The sequence below is a fragment of the Chiloscyllium plagiosum genome, chromosome 22, assembly GCF_004010195.1.
Source record: "Chiloscyllium plagiosum isolate BGI_BamShark_2017 chromosome 22, ASM401019v2, whole genome shotgun sequence".
In the NCBI taxonomy this organism is placed as follows: domain Eukaryota; kingdom Metazoa; phylum Chordata; class Chondrichthyes; order Orectolobiformes; family Hemiscylliidae; genus Chiloscyllium; species Chiloscyllium plagiosum.
In genome coordinates this window covers 17,884,746-17,906,460 of record NC_057731.1, presented here as the reverse complement: position 1 = coordinate 17,906,460, position 21,715 = coordinate 17,884,746, and the positions used below count along the sequence as shown (strand labels likewise).

Below are 21,715 nucleotides of genomic sequence, written 5' to 3'. Positions count from 1 at the left end.
CAGGTTAGGCAGCATCTGAGGAGCAGGAAAGAGTCAGCAACAGAGTCAGAAGTCACACAACACCAGGTAAGAGTGCAACAGGTTCAGTTGAAAGTACCAGCTTTCAGAACGCTGCTCCTTCATCAGGTAGCTGTGGAGCAAGATCATAGGAGACAGAATTTACAGCAAAAGATTTCAGTGTCATGCAACTGAAATGATATATTAAACAAACCTGGTTGCTGTTAAGTCTTTCATCTTTTAGAATGGGTTGTGGGTTTCGGTTCATTAATGATTGTATCATATATTGCATACATGACACTATGATCTTTTGCTACAAATTCTGTGTCTTATGATCCTCCTCCACAACTACCTAATGAAGGAGCAATGCTTCAAAAGCTAGTATTTCCAAATAAACTTGTTGGATATAACCTGGTGTTGGGTGATTTTTAAATTTGTCCACCTCAGTCCAACACTGGCATCTTCACATCCGGTTTATTAAAAATCACAAACTTTCAGAGTGCTGCTCCTTCGTCAGGTGAAGTGAGCAGAGTTGAGCAATGTCACATTGTTGGAAATTGGCAGTCTAAGAGATGACATGGATATGAGATAGGAAACTCATCTCCAGGGCAAATATGACACCTAGATTTTGAATGTCCAGTTTAACCTCAGACAACTACCAGAGAGAAGGATGGAATAAGTGACAATGGAACATATTTGTGGCAATGATGGAACAAACAATTGCCTCAGTCTTCCATATATTTAACTGCAGGATAATATTGTTCACCTAGCATTTTATGTTGGGCAAAATGGAGATGGTATAAAGGTCAAGAGAGCTGGAGATTCATACATTTCTTTGTCACCAACAGAGTACATAACCTGATGCAGCAATGATTATGTTATCCCTCATAACGTAAGAAAACAGACACGTATGAAATATCCAATAGATGTATATTACATTTGACTTTAATAATTGCATTGATCGGCATGTAAGTTTCTGGGCTAGTATTAGGATATTTGGTCATAATAAAGATGATGCATTCAATCACGTTGCTAGTAATTCCAGAGAACATGGAGTCTGTAATCTTTATACCCTGAAGTCATGTGCTACAATACAGAAATGATATCATGAACATGTCTCTAAAGGTAGATTTCTGTATCTTTGTAAAGGTAAAATGGTATACTGATTGTGAGACACCACACAATAAAGGTGAATATTATCAGATGATGATGATGATGTAAGTGAGAAATTGGAGCGGGATGAGGATAAATCCTTGAAGGATATCAGAGGTGCCAGTTTTTAGAGGCAGAAAAAGAATACATTACAAGTGATTTTATGGCTACAACTGAAGGGATAAGAATGGAACTAAGCAAACACAGTCCTAAACAGCTGGATGACAGTGGAGACGTTTTGGGAGAATGGTATGGTGCAACATTGAGCAGTATAAATTGAAATTACAGCTTAATATTTAGGAAGATACTTATTGATGTTTTGTAGACAGGAGTTGTGCATTGGGGCCATATGCATGTCCTGAGGCAGCTAACTCAGAAAGAATTGCCTGGAAAATTGTAACGTCCAGTGGGCAATTATTTTGGAATTCTCCAAAAAGGTCCCAAATCTGAGTCAGAGTTGGAGACGTCACATGGTTCTGAGTCACTTATCTGAGTATGTAGCCAGAACAGGTTAGAGAAATTAAAACCCGCTCCAATGTCTATGTAACAATACCCTGCCCAAACACATCATTGATACCACCTCCCCTTGATCCCATTCCCAACTCCCTGCTCAACCTCTCCCCATCCAAACAACAGACTTCCTGAACCTGACAACCTGTGATTCTTCTCTGAGCCCCACAGAACATAACATCCAGCACCCAACCCCACCTCACATGGAATCAACCAACTCCCAACCCCATGCCCATCCAAACTTCTACTGTCCCCTCAATCACCGGGTATGCTAGCATTCCAACCAGCTGACATCACACAACTTCACCCACCTATCAGTCTACCTTACATACTTAACTTCTCTTAGTAGATGTCAAAGTGATGCTCGGCCCTTTAAACTATGGAATATGACAGCTACTGCAATAATGGTTTTAGCACCAATCTGCCTGCATAGATTCCTGGACTGGACTACATTGCTTTTGTTGTGAAGACTCCAGGTCCATTGGTTTGTCTGGAAAACTCACCCAAAGCCAAGTGGACAACTTATAGCCTGATCTGGGTCAGAAAAAGGGATTCTGATACAGATTGGAAAAATTGGGCCTTTAACATGATATTGAAGCAACAGTACAACAATCGACAATTATCTTCAATTTGAGGAGTTACAAAATTATGCCAAGGTTATTCTGCAAAATTAGGAACAGGAATGGGCCATTCAGCCCATCAATACAATCATCAGTGATCATCAACATTTTCCTACATTATCTTCATATCCAATTTTATCATTGACAGATTTCTAAATACAAATCTATCCTTTAAATAAACTCAATGGCCAAGTTTCCACAACCCCGAGGAGTGGAAAATTCCAAGATTCACAACTCTCTGAGTGACAGGAATTCTCATTATTTTGATCTTAAATTGTTTCCCTTTTAGTTTGAAATTGTGTCTCATGGTTCTAAACTCAGCACCCAAGGGAAACATTTTAGCTGCATCAATTCAGCCTAATCCTGTAAATATTCTGTCAGTTTCAAGATATTGTCTTCCATTCTTTGAAACTCAAAAGAATATAGCCTAGCTTGTCCAATCTCTACACAGGACACACCCACCATCACAGGAACAAGACTGATGAATCTTTCTTGCATTCCGGCTACAGCAATAATGTCCGTCCTAATGTAGGGGGTCCAAAACAATATTCCAATTGAGGTCTAACTAATATCCTATACAAGTGAAACAACACACCATTATTCCTGTACTCAAATCTTCTTGTAACAAAGGCTAACATACCTTCCTAATCCAAATTGCTTCCTGCAGCTACAAATCAGCATTCAGGGAATTTTGACCAGGTCCCATGGCCCGTTGCACATCTCCACATTCTAATGTCTTATCATCATTGGGATGGCACAGTGGCTCAGAGGCTAGCACTATTACTTCACAGTGCCAGGGACTGAGGTTCATTTCTGGCCTTGGGTGACTGTCTGTGTGGAGATTGTACATTCTCCCTGTGTCTAAATGGGTTTTCTCTGGGGGCTCCAGTTTCTTCCCACAGTCCACAGATGTGCAGGTTAGGTGGACTGGCCATGCTAAATTATCCATAGTGTCCAGGGAAGTGTAGGTTAGGTGGATTAGCCACGGGAAATGCAGGGTTATAAGGATAGGGTGGAGTGCTCTTCAGAGAGTTGATGTGGACCTGTTGGGCTAAATGGCCTTTTGCCATTCTGTCGGGATTTTTTTGGATTTAATAAACATTCTGTGCATTCGTTCTTCCTACCAAAGTGGATAATCTCACATTTTTCTACATTATATTCTTTTTGCCACATACGTACTCATTTACTAAGCCTGTCCAAAGCCCCTTGAAGCCATTCTGCACTTGTCTCATATCACACATTCTTACCTAGCTTTGCCTTATTGTACAATTTGAGAATAGTAGAGTTGGTCCCCATTGATATTTTTGTGAACACCTGAGGCCAATGTATTGATCATTGCATTCCTCCACTATTCACAATCTGCCAACTTGAGAATGTCCCATTTATTGCTACTCTGTGTTTTCTATTAGCCAATCCTTATTCTATGCTATCTATTACCTCATATCCCATACACTTTAATATTGCTAACCAATCTTCTTTGGGACCTTATCTCAGGCTTCTGAGAATCCAAGTGTAATATATTCATTGAATTTATGCCTTGCCAATTATGTTAGCTACATTTCAAAATCTTCCAACAATTCATCAAACATTATTTCCCAGTCAGAAATTCATACTGATCATGTCTAGACAGATCATTATTATTTTGTGTCCACTTATCACGTCCATTAGAATATATTTTAGCATTTTCCTTATTACAGATGTCAGTTGACCTGGGCAGTAGTTCCCTGCTTACATTCCAATCTGCAGGGACCTTTCCAGAATCTATAGAATTTTAGAAGGTCTAATGCATCTAATGTTTTCATAGGTACTTCCTTCAACACTCTGAGGTGGAGATATCAAGTCCCAGCGACTTCGTAACATTCTGACCCATTAATCTCTCCAACACAACTTTCTTAAAAATTTTCTTTATTTCTTTATTCTATCTGGACCCTTGGATGTCTAATTCTGTGAGATTTCTTGTTTCTTCCTCTATGAAGACAGACACAAAGTAATAACTTGGGTTGTCTGTCATTTCTCTATTCCACATTCCTCTCAACTCTGTCTGCAATGGACACCTATTTGTCTAAGCTAACATTTTCTTTTTACATATCTATAAAAGCTTACAGTCTTTTAAAATGTTTTTTGATGGTGTGCACTCATTTTCTATTCTGCCTTTATCAGTTGGCCCACTTTTGCTGTGTTCTGAAATCCACCCAATCCTCATGTTTACTACTCTTTCTGGAAACTTTATAGCTTTTTCTTTTAGCCGTATGTAATCCTCAACATTCTTTGTTCGTCACAGTTGACGGACTTTTTTTTTTACAGTCTTTGCACCTTGAAGGAATGTAGAATAATTTTTTAAAGACTATCTATTGCAATGTACCATCGTAGCTATTAGTGTAGTGATCCAATCCAAATCAGTCAGTGTGTTCCTCACACCTTGGTTCAAATTTAACATTCAGGCTTCTGATTAAACTATCACTTTCAAATATAATTTAATGTTCTGTTATATTGTAGTCACTCATCCCTAAAGATTATTTTAAAAGAAGAATATTATCATTTTTGTTATATAATACTAATACCAAAATAACCTGTTCTTTAGGTAAAAACAATGACTACAGATGCTGGAAACCAGATTCTAGATTAGAGTGGTGCTGGAAAAGCCCAGCAGTTCAGGCAGCATCTGAGGCTGCTCTATTCCTCACCTGTTCTTCAGTTGATTTCTCAACATACTGCTCTAGACTAACATCCATAGATACTTATCCACTACAGCATTAATGTTCATTAGGTTATGCGGACTATGTGCTGATTGGCATTACCCATAATTACTGAATTACCCATACCAGATGTTTTTCTAAACTCCTGATTAATACCATGCTTACTTAACCATTACAGTCTCGTGGCTGATGAACAACTCGTATTAATACTTGCTGCCTCTTGCAGTTTCTTAGCTGCCCTTAAACAGATTCCACATTTTGTTCTTCCAATTCAAGATTCTCTTTTATTAATGTACTGATCCCATCCCTTAGTATCAGTGTGATTCCAATTCCTTTTCCTATTTTTCTGTCCTTCCAAAATTGAAACTTTATTGCTGGCAAGTAGGCGGCCTGTTTCCCCAATATAGAGGAGGCCACACCGGCTGCAGCGGATGCAGTAGATGATGTGGGTGGAGGTGCAGGTGAATCTGTGGCGGATATGGTTCCCAGTCGGAAGATAAGACGCTCCTCCTCCGACCGTCGCGTTGTTGTGGTTCTTCCAAAATGCCAAGTATCCTTGAATATTCAATTCCTAGGCTTATAGTCATAGTCATAGAAATGTACAGCACGGAAACAGATTCTTCGGTCTAACTCGTCTATGCAGACCATATCCCTCTAAACCCTTCCTATTCATATACCCATCCACCCCTCAGCCTCTGACACTCCAGGGAAAACAGCCCCAGCCTATTTAGTCTCTCCCTATAGCTCAAATACTCCAACCCTGGCAACATCCTTGTAAATCTTTTCTGAACCCTTTCAAGTTTTACAACATCCTTCCGATAGAAAGGAGACCAGAATTGCACGCAATATGCCAAAAGTGGCCTAACCAACATCTTGCACAGCTGCAACATGACCTCCCAACTCCTATTCTCAATAATCTTTTGGTCACACCTCAGCCATTTTTCCATAATAGCAATTAGATGAGACCTATTTAAATCTATTTGTGCCTTTAAATCATTTACCTTGTTGTGCATTCAGGTAGCATGCCTTTAACCATTTTTCCTTTAGCCATTATTCCACATACTAAGCATTACTGACACTTGTCTTCATTTCACCTGAATGCCATTTTTCGACTCCTTGTTATCAGTTTTACTACCAATTTGAGCTACCCCTCAGGTTCCCATTATCCTGATAGCTTCGTTCAGACATTCTCAAACAACAGTAGCAAATCTCCCTGAGAGGATTCTAGTCCCAGTCCTGTTGAAGTGTAGCCCGTCTGTCCAAATATCAGTCCCACTGCCACAGAAATCCATTGCCTTTCCTCCTATTTGAACGCTCCTACATGAAATCAATTGATCAATCATCCTGTCCCAAAATTCACTAATACCATAGCGCTGGGAATTGTCCTGAGATTACTACTCTTTAGGTCCTGCATTTTAGTTTTTCTTAATTTCCTAAAATCTGCTCTCAGGCCCTCTTTCCCCTTCTTATCGATACCATTGGTACCGGTGCGCGCCACAACCTCTGGCAGTTCACTCACTCCTCACAAGGATTAACTGTCGCCACTTGGTGACATCACGATGCTTGTACCATGGAGGCAAAAGAGTCACCCTGGACTTTTGCTGCCACAACTGACTCTGAGATGATGGAACCCTCAAAAGTCATGCTCTTCCACTCTTCTTCCTTCCCCTCCTGCATACTGCTGAGATGCTCACAGTGCCACAGGCATGCCTCCAGCTGCACTCCCATCATGAGTCATCACGCTCACCAGTAACCAAAATGGAAATTCAGATCAGCAAGGCAAGTAGACTCAGGTGATTCATTCAGTTCAGTGTCTTAGACTGCTTGGCAGTTACCCATTCCCTCTATGCCAGCATGCTCCTACCCTGCAGCGTGGCTACCTCCCTAAACCTACTATCCATGAAGTTTTCTGCCTCACAAAAACACAGCAGTGACTCCAGCCACTGCTGAAATTTCAAAATCCTAAGCTCAAACATCTGCAGGTTTGATCATCTGGGACAGGGTGTGCATCTATGACATTCCATATTATCCAGATGTACTTTCCACTTGGCTGAGCTGACCTTCTGGTGAGTAACTTTACCAATGATTTATTACAATTTCAGTAAGTGGAATAACTTAGAATGACTTATCCATTGCTCACCAATCAGCTTTTCCCCATTTTACATCAAGCAGTCTCAGTTGACCAAGTTAGTCAATGACGTTTCATTCGACAGCTAAATATATTTTAATTCAAAGGACTGGTGATTATCGAAACATTGTTTTGCCTTGTATGATGACGACTAGAGCTAATTTTTAACAGTATTGCTCAGACAGAATTTTCACTTCTGTCAAGCATACTGATATCCATGTGGTTATATTTAGCTTCTACATTTCACGTTTTTGAATACTTCAACAACAGAAACAATGAGAGTCCTGGGTGTCACATAGCCAAATGCCTCATGTTGCTTCAGCTAGTCAGTTCCAAAAATATACCTTAAATCCCATGAAGCATCACTGTAAATTTACTGGCTTCCTACAGAACTCTGACCTTATGGCCTCTTGGAATGAGATTCCCAACTTAATGCAACTTGCTGTAAAATTCTAGCACATTGTTTTGTCGGGCTATGCCTATTGGGAACTGGGTCAAAACCAGCCAAGATCATTTCAAAGATTGTTCTTACAGTTAAACAAGAGACAAAATTTCTATTTGCCTGAGCTGAATGGAAACATAACCTTGAGGGCGACTCTCATCATCAATGTGGCTTGATATGTTTGTCACACTTTACTACTTTGTTAACAATTCTTTTCCTAATGGCAAAGACTGGGTGAGTTAAGTTGAAGGGTTGAACACAAAATTAATTTGTACAAGTCCAAAAGCAAAAGTTTTCTATATATGTGCTGAAGCCAGAAGATACAGCATTGTGGTATTCACAACAGAGACAGTGACAACCATTTGGCTTTTCATTAATTTATGTATAGAATGACGGTGTTGCATTTTGTGCCCATCCCTAAATTCCTTGTTCAGCTACCTTCTTGAACCACTGCCATCAATCTGGTATAGGAGTAGCCACAGTGCTGATAGGGCCAGAAGGTATAGGATTTCAACTCAGGGACAGTGAAGGAACAACAATATACTTTCAGGTCAGAATGATGAATGACTTGAAGGGGAATTCCCAGGTTGCATTTTGTTTATCCCAGGACTATTTGGCTAGTTGCCAGTTATCTGTAGAATAGGAATAATATACCCTCTGGAATCTCACAACTTAAGAAAGAGGGCATTTGAGTAACCGTTTTTAATTAATGGTTAAAACGTGAATGATGGAAATCGAAGTAAAATCTGAAAATGTCAGCAACCTTCAGCTGTATACAGCAACATCTGTGGAGCAAGGAAACTAGGCTGAAAATTTCAGTTCAATTACTTTTCGTCAGAAAATGTAAACAGTGAAATGTGTTTTCAACAACACCAAGGGAGCAATAGCATTCCAAGGAATTGACAGACCCAGGACACAGAGTCCTTAACCTCCAGCAAAAGCTCATTTTTTGCAGTTAGAAGTAATCTGAAAATAAAAAAAATGTCAAAAACAAGCCAGACAGCCCAAGGAATTGACAGAGCACAGGATTTATTATTTTTCCATGTTTCAAGGAGACAAATTAGTTTAAAGTAAGTATTCAGATTTCCCTTTGTTTAGTTCTGTCTGTGTTCGCTTGTCATCTGTGAAATTGAGTAGTTTAATAATTTGTCATAGACTCATAGAGCTGTACAGCACAGAAACAGACCCTTCGATCCAACTCATCCATAGTGACCAGGTACCCTAAATTAATCTAATCCCAATTGCCAGCACTTGGACCACATCCCTCTAAGCTTTTCCTATTCATGTACCAATGTAGATGCCATTTAAATGTAATCGTACCAGTCTCTGCTCTCACCTCAGCAAATTTACTTCCACCTTTGATAAGAATTTTGAAACACGTGACGTACATATAAAAGACACAATATCTGATTTAAAATTAGAAAATTTCTGCTTGTATTCTACTATCCTCCAGTGTGACCACCTCCCTAAAAGTGTTATCCATGATGTTCTCTGCTTCACAGAGGCACAACAGTGATTCCAGCCACAGCTAGAATGCTGAAACCCTGAGCTCACCAGATAATAGTAACCAATTTATTGTCGGCAATAGGTGGGAAATAAAAAGATCAATTCCAACAATTCTGAAACAGAAACAGCAGCAGTACATTACTTTCCTCTGCTTTATGAGCAGAAGAGAAAACAAAAATTGCAATGGGAAAGGGAAAAGGCAGAGGTCTGGAACTAACAAAGTTTCTTTTGCAATAGACTAACATGATTGAATCACTTCCTCCTTTGCTTTAATCATTGTATGATTTTATAATTATTCAATTGTTTGCCTTGGTGGCAATGTACAAGCTTTCCAGGAAAACAAAGAGCAAGATACTTGGTTGGTAGATGGACACTCAATTCCATCACTTGCAGCCATTTTGTCATTCTGCAAAAACCTTTGCCAATCCTTTCTTACATCCAGACTCAGTGAAATCCAAATCCAGATGCACTGAGCAAGGAAGAAAAATAATTTTCTGTAACTTTGAAAGGTGAGCCAGATTATTGAGACTTTTGCAAGGCTGTGATCAAAATAGAACCACAACAACTGTCAGCATGTAGTCTACCTTCTGCGTCTGTGCCAGGAACAAAGTGACAAATTGCAGCTGCAACTTTACATTCTGTATTTGTCCAAGATATTATATCCAACAGCAATGCTTCACATAGCCCTTATGAGCATCTCTCCCATCAGAATTATTGCCATTGTGACTTGGTGAATTGGCAACTTTAATCTTCCTACAGTATGCAAGTAAAGCAAATAAGTAAATGGGCAAATGAAATGTTGGTCTTATTGCAAGGAGGATGGATGTAAAAGGAAGAACTCTTGATGTAACTGCACCAAACATTAGTGAAATTACACCTAGAGTACAGTTTTATTATATGATGATTTATTTGTTTTGGAGACCGTACAAAGAAGGTTCACTTAGTTGATTTCTGAAGTTAAAGGGTTGCCTTTTGAGAAAAGGTTGAGTAGGTTAAGTCTCTGTCACCGGAGTTTAGACGAATGAGAGACGATCTTATTGAAATAGCTCAGCGGGGTAGACTCATTGGGGAATTGAGAGCTTGTAGCATAGTTTCAGAACAAGGACCATTCAGAACAAGCACCATTTCAAACACAGGTAATGTGGGCTTTCCTCTTGCAAAGGATCATGAATCTTTCCGTACCTCCAGAAAATGCTATGGTTTTTAAGGATCAGCAGAATTTCAATCCACCACTATCTGTAAACTCATGGCCTGGTCAATCCTTCATTATAGTCTAGATGATCATGTCTCAGTGAGGAGAGTAAAAGAACATGCAAGACGCAGCTACAGGTGCACTTGAAACTAAGATCTCAACCCAGTGAAACTACAACACTAGTTAACGTGCATACTCACCAGTGAATGCAGCAAACGTTAGGTACAGTTAACTGGTTGCTCAATCTAAAATCAAATCAAAGGTCTGTAGTCCTGCAATATTCAGACAGGAAAGATGGAAAATTAAACAGCTGAGAGGAGAAGGTTAAATTAATTTGGAACCTAGTGCATGAATGCAAGACAGGTCTGAGGCTTTTGCAACTATCTTATTCACTCGATGGGATATCGAGATAGAGCGGAGTGACTGAATATAGCAAAAACTATGGACCCTGACAATTGACAAATGCTGTGTTGAAGACTTGTGCTCTAGAAAGAACCACATCTCAAGCCAAACATTTGCAACATGTACCACACAAAGTGCAAAATTGCTCAACAATGTCTTATTCACAAAAAGTACAGCAAATCCACACCAGCTAATCATCACCCTAGCAGCAAAATTATAAAAGGTGTCATTGACAGAGCTATAGTTCAACCAAAATCATTCTGCTTCAGACTTTATAACAGTCTAGATACAAACATAGACTAAGGAGCTGAATTTCAGAGGTGAGGTGAGAGAGACTGCCCTTGGCATCAAGGCCACATGTGTCTGAGTGCAGAATAACACAGCCCTAAAAGAAATATGTCAATGGGATTTTGGAGGAAAAATTTCCCCTGCCTAGAATCATATCTGGCGCAAATGAAAATTGTTCTGGTGTTGGTGGCCAATCACCTCAAACCCAGGACAACTCTGCAGGAATTTTGCAGAATAGTGTACTAGACCAGCATTGTAAGGAATGTGAAACCAAAACAGAAAATGCTGGAAAATCTTTTATTACTTTTATTGTAAGGAATGTGTTTTTTTAAAATTATTTTTGTGTTTTTAAAAACTGTGGACTACCATGAGAGAGAACTGTTTTTAGAAACAAGAATTTACCAGACTGCCAGCATAACTTTACAGCAAGGAATGCGATATCGATTGTAATCTTTGCTTTTTGTTGTGGCTCTGGGTTCCTACAAAGTGCAGAAGATTAGAATCTGAGAAGTTTTTATAATAGAAATGGATTGGTTTCCAGCTAACTCAGCAGCTTGGAACTGGGAACAAATTACAGAGACACAGACACATAGAGATAAAACATCACAGAAGTATGTTCTGTTGGTTTCCCCAGTAGAAGCTGCCTGGTCTCTGCAGTAAAAACTCAACTCAAACTAGAAGAAAACCAGTTACCTTTCCTCGAGTAATTGCTGTGAGCTGTGACTTTGAACTGACAAATTACAGATATCTTCGCAAGTAATTAGTCTGTCTGCAAACTTCACAAGTGAAAGCTTCCAGAGAAAGGCATCTGAATGTCGGGGTCTGGCAGCCAACGATGGGTCATTTCAACATCAAAATCAGAAAGCAAAGAAAACTGAACTGATTGCCCAGTTTTTCTAGCTCCACCAATAATCTATTTATTTGTCTGGCTGTATGTTAGGATGCATTTATAAGGGGATTTTTAAAATGTGGGTTATATCTGTTTACTTGCAGCTGTAGTGTAATTCTTATAATAAATAATAATTCTTATTTAGTATCAAAACCTGGTCTGCAATTTCTATCAACCTTGGTCTGAAAGTTTGTAAATGAGAATATTGTGTACCTTAAAAAAAACTTTAAGTACAACTCCAGCTCAATGTACGGCACACTATCCCAGTGGGTTGGAACACCATCTTCAACTGCTTCCTCAATGCTCTTCTCTCCACCACAAGGTAAGAAGTGGGAATATTCACTGATGATTGTATAATATTCCATTCCATTCGCAGTTGCTCAACAATGTCACTGTCCACGTCGAAAAAAGTAGACAACGGTCAACCATATAAACACTTTGGTGACAAGATCCATTACAGGCTAGGAATTCTGTGATGAAAGCAGGTCAAATATTGGGTATCCTGTGGTGAATAACTCTCCAATGCACTTATGTAGAGAATAACATATGCTTAGGAGAAGGAGTAGGCCATTCAGTCCTTTGTGCTTCTCCATCATTTGATTAGATTGTGGCTGATTGTGGTCTCAACTCCACTTTCCTGTCCTTTCCGCTATATCCTTTTGCTGGCTTCACATGAAGAACTTATCTATCACAGCCTTAAAAATATTCATTATCTTGCCACTGCTGATCGCAATGGATAAGAGCTGCAAAGGCTAACAACTCTCTTTGAGAAGACATTTCTTCCCAACTCGATCTTAAATGAAAGACCCCTTATTTTTAAAATATGTTCTCTAGTTCTAGATGCCCCACAAGAGGTTAACATCCTGTCAACATCAAACGCCCTCAAATGTTCTCATATGCTTCAATAAGATTAGTTCTCATTCTTCAAGTTGTAATTGGTATAGACCCAAACTTCCCTCATAAAATAATTCCTTCATTTCAAGAATCAGATGAGTGGACATTCTCAGAACTGTTTCTAATGAAACTGTTTCTTTGTTAAGTAAAGAGAGCAAAATTGTACATCACAGAATTGTCACAGTGCCCTAGGCCAATTAGCTCCCCACCCCACCAGTTTCTGCATCAGCTCTTCAAATCAGCACCATAACTGAATCCCCTGTTCTTTCCCTGTAACCCTGTGCAGTGTTTCTGTTCAAACAATCAGTTAATGCCATGTTCATTTCATTGATTGCACTTGGCTCCACTTCACTTTCAGACAGTGCATTCCAAAACGAAGCCACTTGTTGTCTGAAATGTTTTCTCTCATACCATATTTGACTCTTTAGTATTAGCTGTTGAAAGGATAGTCCTGATATTGAAAACTTTTAAATGGAATTAAGTTGAAGGTGGATTCTGATAATGTGAAGGAGTGAGGCTGTGACTATTTCCTTTGACAGCTTGTTCCATTTTGGGAATAGCCCTGAGAAGAAAGATTTTTGATGCACTACCTTGGAAACAACCAGTCTTTGAAATTTGTGCAGATACCTGCCCTGTTCTTTATCACTATCAGAGGCTAGAAAGCACATGATTCTATCAATTCCCACCAGTCTGTTCCATATTTTATAGAAAATGGTCAGTCAGACGTTCTTCTTCCTTTGCTGTTGTGATTCTCACTCCAAATCTTTGATCAATGATGCAGCACTGTTGTATCTCCCATACTGCTTCATGCAGAACTGTGCAGCACAGCTTTGAATTGTTTCAATCTTATTTATATCTCGCAATGTACACAGATCCCACAAACGCTTACATCTTCTGCCATTGGACAAACCAGTGTTTCATTAGCTGTAATTCTGATATTTTTGATGCAATAACAAAGATTCCTCCGAAGAGGTCTGACCTCTGGTTACTGTGGAACTTATCTGCAGAACGTGGAATTCTCATTAAAGATTATTTTTAACATAAACCCCTCAGTCATGGTTGCGTATCTACCTGTTGGAGAATTTTATTACAGAAACTAAAGATATCGGTTTTTTTTTTAATTGGGGATGCGCATGACATAACATTTTTTTCTTGTTGAGAACCACCCCTCATTTTTTCCATTCCAGAAGATCATTTCGCAGTGATCTTTTATGATCTCAATTTTCTCTGACATGTAAACCATTCAGTCTTCTGTGAATAGTCACAACCTGCTTGTTAACTAATTGTAAACCAAGGTAAGGGAAGTTCACAGCACAATTCCCAGGGGCAACCCATCAGTACATCTCTTGGAGAGGATGATTCCTTATTCCATTTCATTCCTTGATTTCTGCTGGTAAGGAAGTCCCAAATCCACGTTAATAATGTCCCTGAAAATCCTTAAATTCTGTATCCATATTTTCTTGAAAAAAAATATGATTGGATCTTTCCAGAATCTAGAGAATTTTGGAAAATTACAATCATTTATCATATCAATCGGCACTTTTTTTAATACCCTCGGAGCAGGTACTGGGGATTTCAATTGAAGTGAATTAGCTTTATAATCATTATGTACTCATAGTGAAAAGTTTAAATTGTGCATCTTTAGTTCTAAGTGAGCTCTTTCCCCTGTCATTTTGATTGAATTGAATTGAATTAGGTTTATTATCATTTGTACTCATAGTGAAAAGTTTACAAGTTACCCTTATGTCGCCATCTTAGGTGCCAAGGTACCTAGATACAGATTCTTAAATAAAAATTCTCAGGAAAAAAAAATAAAGAAAACAGACTAGCGTTTCAGACCTTCAATAGTGAGAAGTCATAGTAATAAATTAGAAAAATAAAGAAATAAAAAATTCAGAATAACAGTCCTTCCATGATGATATAATTAAGAAAAATAATTTAAAAAACAAAGACAATTTAAGACAAAGTCTTAAAATTCAAAGTCTTCAAAGTCTTAAATTGTGAGTCTTTAGTTCTAATTGAGCTCTTTCCATGATCATTATAGTACCTGGCATTCAAAAGCCTTCCCATGATCTAAAAGGTACAGGTCAGGAGTCTAATAGAATACTCTCAACTTGACTGACTGAATGTATTGTAGATTTTAGGAGTGAGAATGATGTTTGCTCAAGGCAAAAACCTGCATATAGAATCTCTTAACAGGGGAACAGCTGTTGTATTGCAGCTACTGCTGGCTTCCGGCTGGCCAGGAAGCCATCTTACTCTTACTGCCTGGCATTGGCATATTGGAAAGATTTACAGATTGATAACCAACTTGCTTGGTAGCATTATGATTCATTTTCTGTGGTGAGACCTCCACCCAGACCTCCACCTTCTAGAGGAGTGCTTATCCAGACAAAGCAATCCACTTGATTAGCACCCTATCCACCAGCTTAAATCCACCACTCCTTGCAGCAATGGTGTTCCTTGGCTGCTATATTGTGTGTGCCACCTCAGAAGGTACTTGAGCAACTTGCCAAGACTCCTCTGATACCACCATCTAAGCCCACATTAGTTATCATCCAGAAGGACAAAGTCAACAAGCATAGGGAAATGTTATGATCCCCAAATTTTCCTCCACAGTGCACCAAATCATCCTGATTTGGAAATATTTCATAATTCCTTCATTGTCACTGAGTGAAAATCCCAGGGCAAATCCCCAATGGAAGAAGCTAACAGGACATCGGAGGAGTACCTTTACCATACTGACTATTATAGTCTAAGAAGACAGATTAACAAAACACATTCAAAGGCAACTTGGGATGAGCAATAAATCCTTCTCTTGTTAATGATGTCCACGTTCTATGAATGAATAAAGGTCATTAAGGATTATGGATGGAGGGGCAGATCAGTAGAGTTATGATACAATCCATCCATTCAGTGGCGGATGCTTGCGCAACTGAATGGGCTACTGCTCCTATGATTCTTCTTACTTCCAATTATACTGAAGCATGATGTCAAAAATTAACACCAAACTCCACAAGTAAATATTAGGCCATGTGAGCAAAGGCATAATTAAAGGGATAATTTTATTTTTTAAATATATTTCTATTGAAAAAATATATTTTTTAAATATTACAACAAATACAAAACAATACAATTCAAAACAATACAAAGAAAGAACACAAGAAAAGGAAAAACCCAATCCACCCTCTTGTACGAATGTATAAATATATATAGAAAAATATATAAGAAAACAAAACTAACTATTTAACTAACTAAATAATAACCAACAACAAAACTGATAGATAGTAATAACTCAATTCAGCCAAATAAGACACTGATACATTTGCAGTCCCTCCTCCCTGGATATTGGACTCTAAAATACAATTGTTACGGTTATTTAAAAGCCCTTATTAGCGTGGCAGATAAATCTGTGTGCAGGTATTCCAAAAAGGGCTGCCATATCTTAGAAATAGTGTCAGTTTTATGGTGTACCATACTTGTGAAAAATCCAAGGGGATATGCTCCATAACAATCTTCTGCCAACCCAAGCCCGGGAGGTTTGTCGGATAACCAACCTAGCAAGATATTCTTTCTTGTGTAGAAAGTGAGGATGTTGAAAAGTGTTTTCTTAAATGCATCTGCAGGGAACACACTGGACAGTGTGAAGTAAGAAGGATCATAGGACCAGAGACAATGGGTAAGAGTGCCCATACAGGCCTTGCACTTGGGACATGCTGAAGATACCCCTGGTTTAAATTTTGACAAACGGTCCAGAGCCATGTGGACACTGTGGAGAATCTTCAACTGTAAAGCATGGGTCCTATGGCAAATTGATATCTTTCTGGCATTTTCCCAAATATCTTCCCACGCCTCTGAGGAAACTTCAACACCTAGCTCTCTCTCCCACACCCTGCGGAGTCGATCGAACTCATCTGAGGGGGCACCCCCAATTGATGAAAAACGTGCTGACAGAAAGTGTACTCTTAGCACTGAGCACCCTCCTGTCTACGTCAGATGTGTAGGGATCAGTCAAAAGTGTAATTTGTTTTTGAATAAAATCCCTAACTTGAGAAAAACAGAAGAGGCCCCTGTTAGATAGCTCATATTTCCACGCTAACTGATCAAAAGGACATCATTGTGTCTCCCTCAAATAAATCGCCCATGCAAGACACACCCCTAGCTGTCCAATGTTCGAATCCTGAATCTATCATCCCCGGTTGAAAACCCGGCATACCAACTATAGGCGAAAGAGAATATGTTTTACCACTATTGCGATCCCTCTGCCGAATTGCCGTAAATGCCTTAACAGTATTGATAACTATTGGGTTATGGCAATATTCTCTGACTGTCCTCATTTTGTCCAAAAACAGCAAGCTAGTAAGGGGCGACCCCGCCTCAGAGGTATCAATACCTAACCATATTGAAAGACGCCCCCCACAGGCCCAATCATTCACGTAGGATAAAAGTGAGCTTAGTTAGTAGCTTTTAATGTCCAGGACATCCACTCCCCCCCAATCTGTGAGGCAATTGCGGTTTAGCTAATTTAATGAGGGGCTGCTTACGATACCAAATAAGAGCCTTTCAGTCTCCTGAATATTTGCTTATTGAAATCGGGGGAGCATCTACCTAGCGTAGAACAAACGGGAGAGAATATTCATCTTAATAAGCACTATCTGACCCAATCACGAGACTGGAAGTGCCTCCCATCTTTGAAGATCTTGTTTGATTTTGTCAAATAATTTAACAAAATTAGCTTTGAACAACAGATCAAGAAATGGAGTAATGAATATGCCCAAATACACAAAACCCCCGTGACCACCAAAATGGGAATCGATGCTCGCCCTCAAAACCTAGCTCCTTCGTAAGACCATCCATAGGCATAGCTTCTGACTTTGCAAGATTAATCTTGTATCCCGAAAATGCGCCAAATGCATTTTCAGGCTGGGCATGGAAACTGCTGGATTTGACAAAAAAATTAGGACATCGTCCACGTACAACAAAATCTTATGTAATTTTGACCCCAATTCTGGAGCGGATATATTAGGATCCTACAATTAGCCTCTGCCAATGGTTCAATCACCAATGTAAAAAGCAACGGCAAAGGGGGACAGCCCTGCTGGCTGCTCCTAAAACTGTTAAAATTGCTTCATCGTACCCCACTGGTGATGACCGCAGCGAGAGGGTCACTGTAGAGAACCTTTACCCATCTTACAAAGACTTCGCCCAAGCCAAACCGCTCCAGAGTATAGAAAAGGTACGGCCACTCAACTCGGTCAAATTTGATGTGGCATCAAATAGAGAAATCACCAATCTCTGTATTGACTGTTATTGACATGCTTGAATTATGTTAAGCAATCTCCTAATGTTATTGGAGGATCTGTGGCCCTTTATGAAGCCCATCTGGTCCTCTTTAACAGTAGAAGGTAACACAGTTTTCAGCCTTAACGCAAGAATCTTAGAGAGGATTTTAAAGTCCATATATGAGTGAAATGGGCCTGTATGAAGCACAGTCCTCTGGGACCTTCAAAGGGATAATTTTTAAGTAACATTTTAAAAGGGAACAGAGAATAAAGTAGGAGAATTTTAGGGAGAGAATTTGAGAATGTGCAAAAGGCCATAAGTTGAGGTGGACAGATGCCTCAGAAAGTTATGAGGCTGGAGGAGGTTACAGGGATTGATGTGACCAAGAGGTTTGAAGCCATAGATGGGGGTTTTAAAATCTAGGCATTGTTAGGGGGTAAAGAATGTTGGTGAACAAGAATTGAAATGGTAGATGATCAGGATTTGGGGTGAGTTAGGACACAGGAAGTAACATTTTGGAGGAGATCAAGTTTAAGGAGGGAAGGAGCCAAAAGCACTGGAATAGTCAAAGCTAGATGCAGCAGATGAACTGAGACAGGGCAGAGAGGATGGTGTAGTGGAGGTGAAACTAGGCAACCCTGATAATTGAAAGTTAAAAATCACACAACACCAGTTTATAGTCCAACAGGCTTATTTGGAAGCACTAGCTTTCGGAGCGCTGCTGCTTTGTCAGGTAGCAAATGGTGCAGGAGTATAGGACACAGAAATCCCAGAACTTCTTTCAAGTCACATTCCCAAGATAACTTAAGGTTTTAAAAAAAAAGACATCTCAGCTCAGACACTCTCTCTCACACACGCGCGCGCATACACACACATACACACACACACACACACACATGCTCCCTCTCTCCCACACCCACACATATAAGTCTAGGAGGTGAATTTGCATTTGCAGATTTGTACTTGCAGGTACTTCTATTTTGTTCACAAAGCACACAATGTGAAGGCAGTCACTCCATGTGGCAGTTTATAAACTCCTACCTTAGAAATAGAACCAGTCTGACTCAAGGTTGGAATACAGACAGACTCTAATCTCACACCTTTAATGTATTATCTGAGCTGAGATGTCACCTTTTTTTTGAAACCTTAAGTTATCTCGGGAATGTGACTTGAAAGATGTTCTGGGATTTACATATAAATGAATGGAAACCTGCAACCCATTCTAATTGATTAAATACTTAACAGCAGACTACGTTTGTTCAATACATTGCATCAGTTCTATGACACTTTGATCTTTTACTATAAATTCTAAGTCCTATGATCCTGCTCTACTAGCTACCTGATGAAGGAGCAGCGCTCTAAAAACTAGTACTTACAAATAAACCTGTTGGACTATAACCTGATGTTGTGTCATTTTTATCTTTGTCCACCCCAGCCTAACACCAGCACCTTCACGTCATGATAATTGAAATGCAATGGGGGTTGAACTTTCACCTTAGTGTCAAATTTCAAAAATTCTGGTTGAGCATGAGACAGTAGCCAAGGAAAGGGATGGAATGATTGGCTAGTGAGTGGAGTTTGTGACAAGGAGTGAATCATAGAATTATAGAATCCCTACAGTGTGGAAACAGGCCATTTGGCCCAACCAGTCAACACTGACCCTCTGAAAAGTATCCCACCCAGACCCATTCCCCTACATTTCCCCTGACTAATGCACCTAACCTACAATGAACATTATGGGTAATTCAGCTTGGCCAATTCACCTAACCTGCACATCTTTAGACTGTGGGAGGAAACCGGAACAAGCAGAGGAAACCCACACAGACACGGGGAGAATGTGCAAACTCCACACAAATAGTCACCCGAGGCTGGAATCAAACCTGGGTCCCTGGTGCTGTGAGGCAGCAGTGCTAACACTGAGCCACCATGCCTTTCCAATATTTAATTAGAATAAATTTCTTTGCATCCAGCAGAGGAAGTCTGACAAGCAGCATGACAAATTAAAGCCAGTGGAGAGCTTAGGACAGTTGGCGGTGAGTTTGAATTAGAATATCAACAGCATACTTGTGGAAACTGGCACTGTGTTTTCAGACAGTGTCACTAAGGAACAGCTAATGGATTAAAAACCAGACAGAGCCAAGGATAGATCCTTAGGAGCTTGCGACGCAACTTTATAGAAGTCAAAGAGAAGCCATTACAAATGATATTCTGATTATGATTGAGTAGGAATGGGAGGAGGAATGACAGACTGACAAGACTGGGTAATGGAGGACAGGTGTTGGAGGATGGAGGATGTCAATAGTTTCATTTACTGTTTAAGTGCATCAGTTGCCTGACACTGAGTAATATTTAATAATCTCAAGTCTGTCATATAAATATTGTTTGCACGTATACTTTCAGTTGTTCTTTCTTATCAATATGCTTGGAACTTATTGCTATCTGGATCAGAAGCCATTAACAACTGACTTGTCAGAATAAGATCTCACTTTTATTCAGTTTAAACTATTTTACAGCACACGCTCGATTTGTGCAGAATGATCAGCTGCCTTTAATCTCTCTGGTGTAGAAACAAAATAACCTAACGCACTCAAGAATGCTGACAAGCCTTACAGTAAACATGCATTATACTAGACACCACAGATGGTTCTGGAAGGTAACATTTACCTGAAGCTTATGCCGTTCCTCTATCTCCACAGGCTTTCCAGCAGCCATGCTGTCTGTGAACCAGGAGATATTGAGCATCTTAAGCTTGTCTGCATTTGACAGCTTCAGGTTTTGAATCCAGTCCCAAATTTCATTCCAAGAATTATTCTCTGTCACAATATGCGTGACTGAATCACTATTGAAAGGAAAGCATAACAATTAGAATATTATCTGTCATTTTGTGACTTGTAGTGAATGGTATTACAACATCAATGCAAGTTACTAAGGTAATCCTTCAGAGGAAAAAGTGCAGTTTATTACTGGAGTGAAAGTAGCTGAAGCATCATAACCACGAAGGATAGCTGCCCTGAAGTCTACACTCCCTACTCAGGTCATGCTTCTATTAAGGTGTTACTGTGTTTTGCTAGAACTGCAAAACAAAATGGGGATAATTTTGCAATTTAATTGTCAGCAATGATCCAAGACAGCTGCAACTGACTTTTTAAAAATAATTATTCAAATTAGGGACATGTATGTATAAATCAACTTGTCAGAGAACAAATTACTGAAGGAAATGCAGTAAAATGCAAAGTCAAGATTAAGGATTGCAAAATTCAATGAATTTACTTTCTTATGATTCAAGCTAAACGTTGTAGCACCACAATTTAATTTTAGCCATTCAAACTCTATCAGACAGGAAGCAGAATACAGTGTTTATTTTCAGCTTTCATTGGTATGCAGGGAACTAAATTAGCACTGTATTACCGGTGCAGACAGTACTTAACTTTCCATTTACATGATAAACAAACTTAACTCTTTTCACATTTCTCACAGAAAGAATTAAAAGTCTATCTTCCAGCCTTCCTTTCTAATCTTCATTATTTCCCAGATACTTTGTCTTATTGTCATCTCCCATCTTCTCAACTCATCTCAAAACTTACTTTGGTATTTTTCGCACTCTCCCAACCATGTATCGTATATTTCCTTTCACTATTTTCCCCTCTATATCAGTGACCTTCATATTTTCATTGGTGTACATATCTATTTCCTGAGTCAACATCTTCTTAAAAATC

The 21,715-nt window shown here is 39.3% G+C and overlaps 1 protein-coding gene across 2 annotated transcripts in view; it reads right to left on the bottom strand.

The window, feature by feature from the left end:
• The window catches only part of dntt (deoxynucleotidyltransferase, terminal), a 233,541-nt gene extending 212,385 nt beyond the window's left edge, over positions 1-21,156 (bottom strand). For both annotated transcript variants that reach the window (XM_043712524.1, XM_043712525.1), the window contains exons 1-2: positions 20,964-21,156; positions 20,664-20,838 (exon numbers count right to left, since the gene is read on the bottom strand). In XM_043712524.1, coding sequence (XP_043568459.1) covers positions 20,664-20,838; positions 20,964-20,989 — 201 coding nt within the window. In that variant the 5' untranslated portion in view covers positions 20,990-21,156. The remainder of the gene's footprint in view (positions 1-20,663; positions 20,839-20,963) is intronic.
• Between the last annotated feature and the right edge of the window lie 559 nt (positions 21,157-21,715).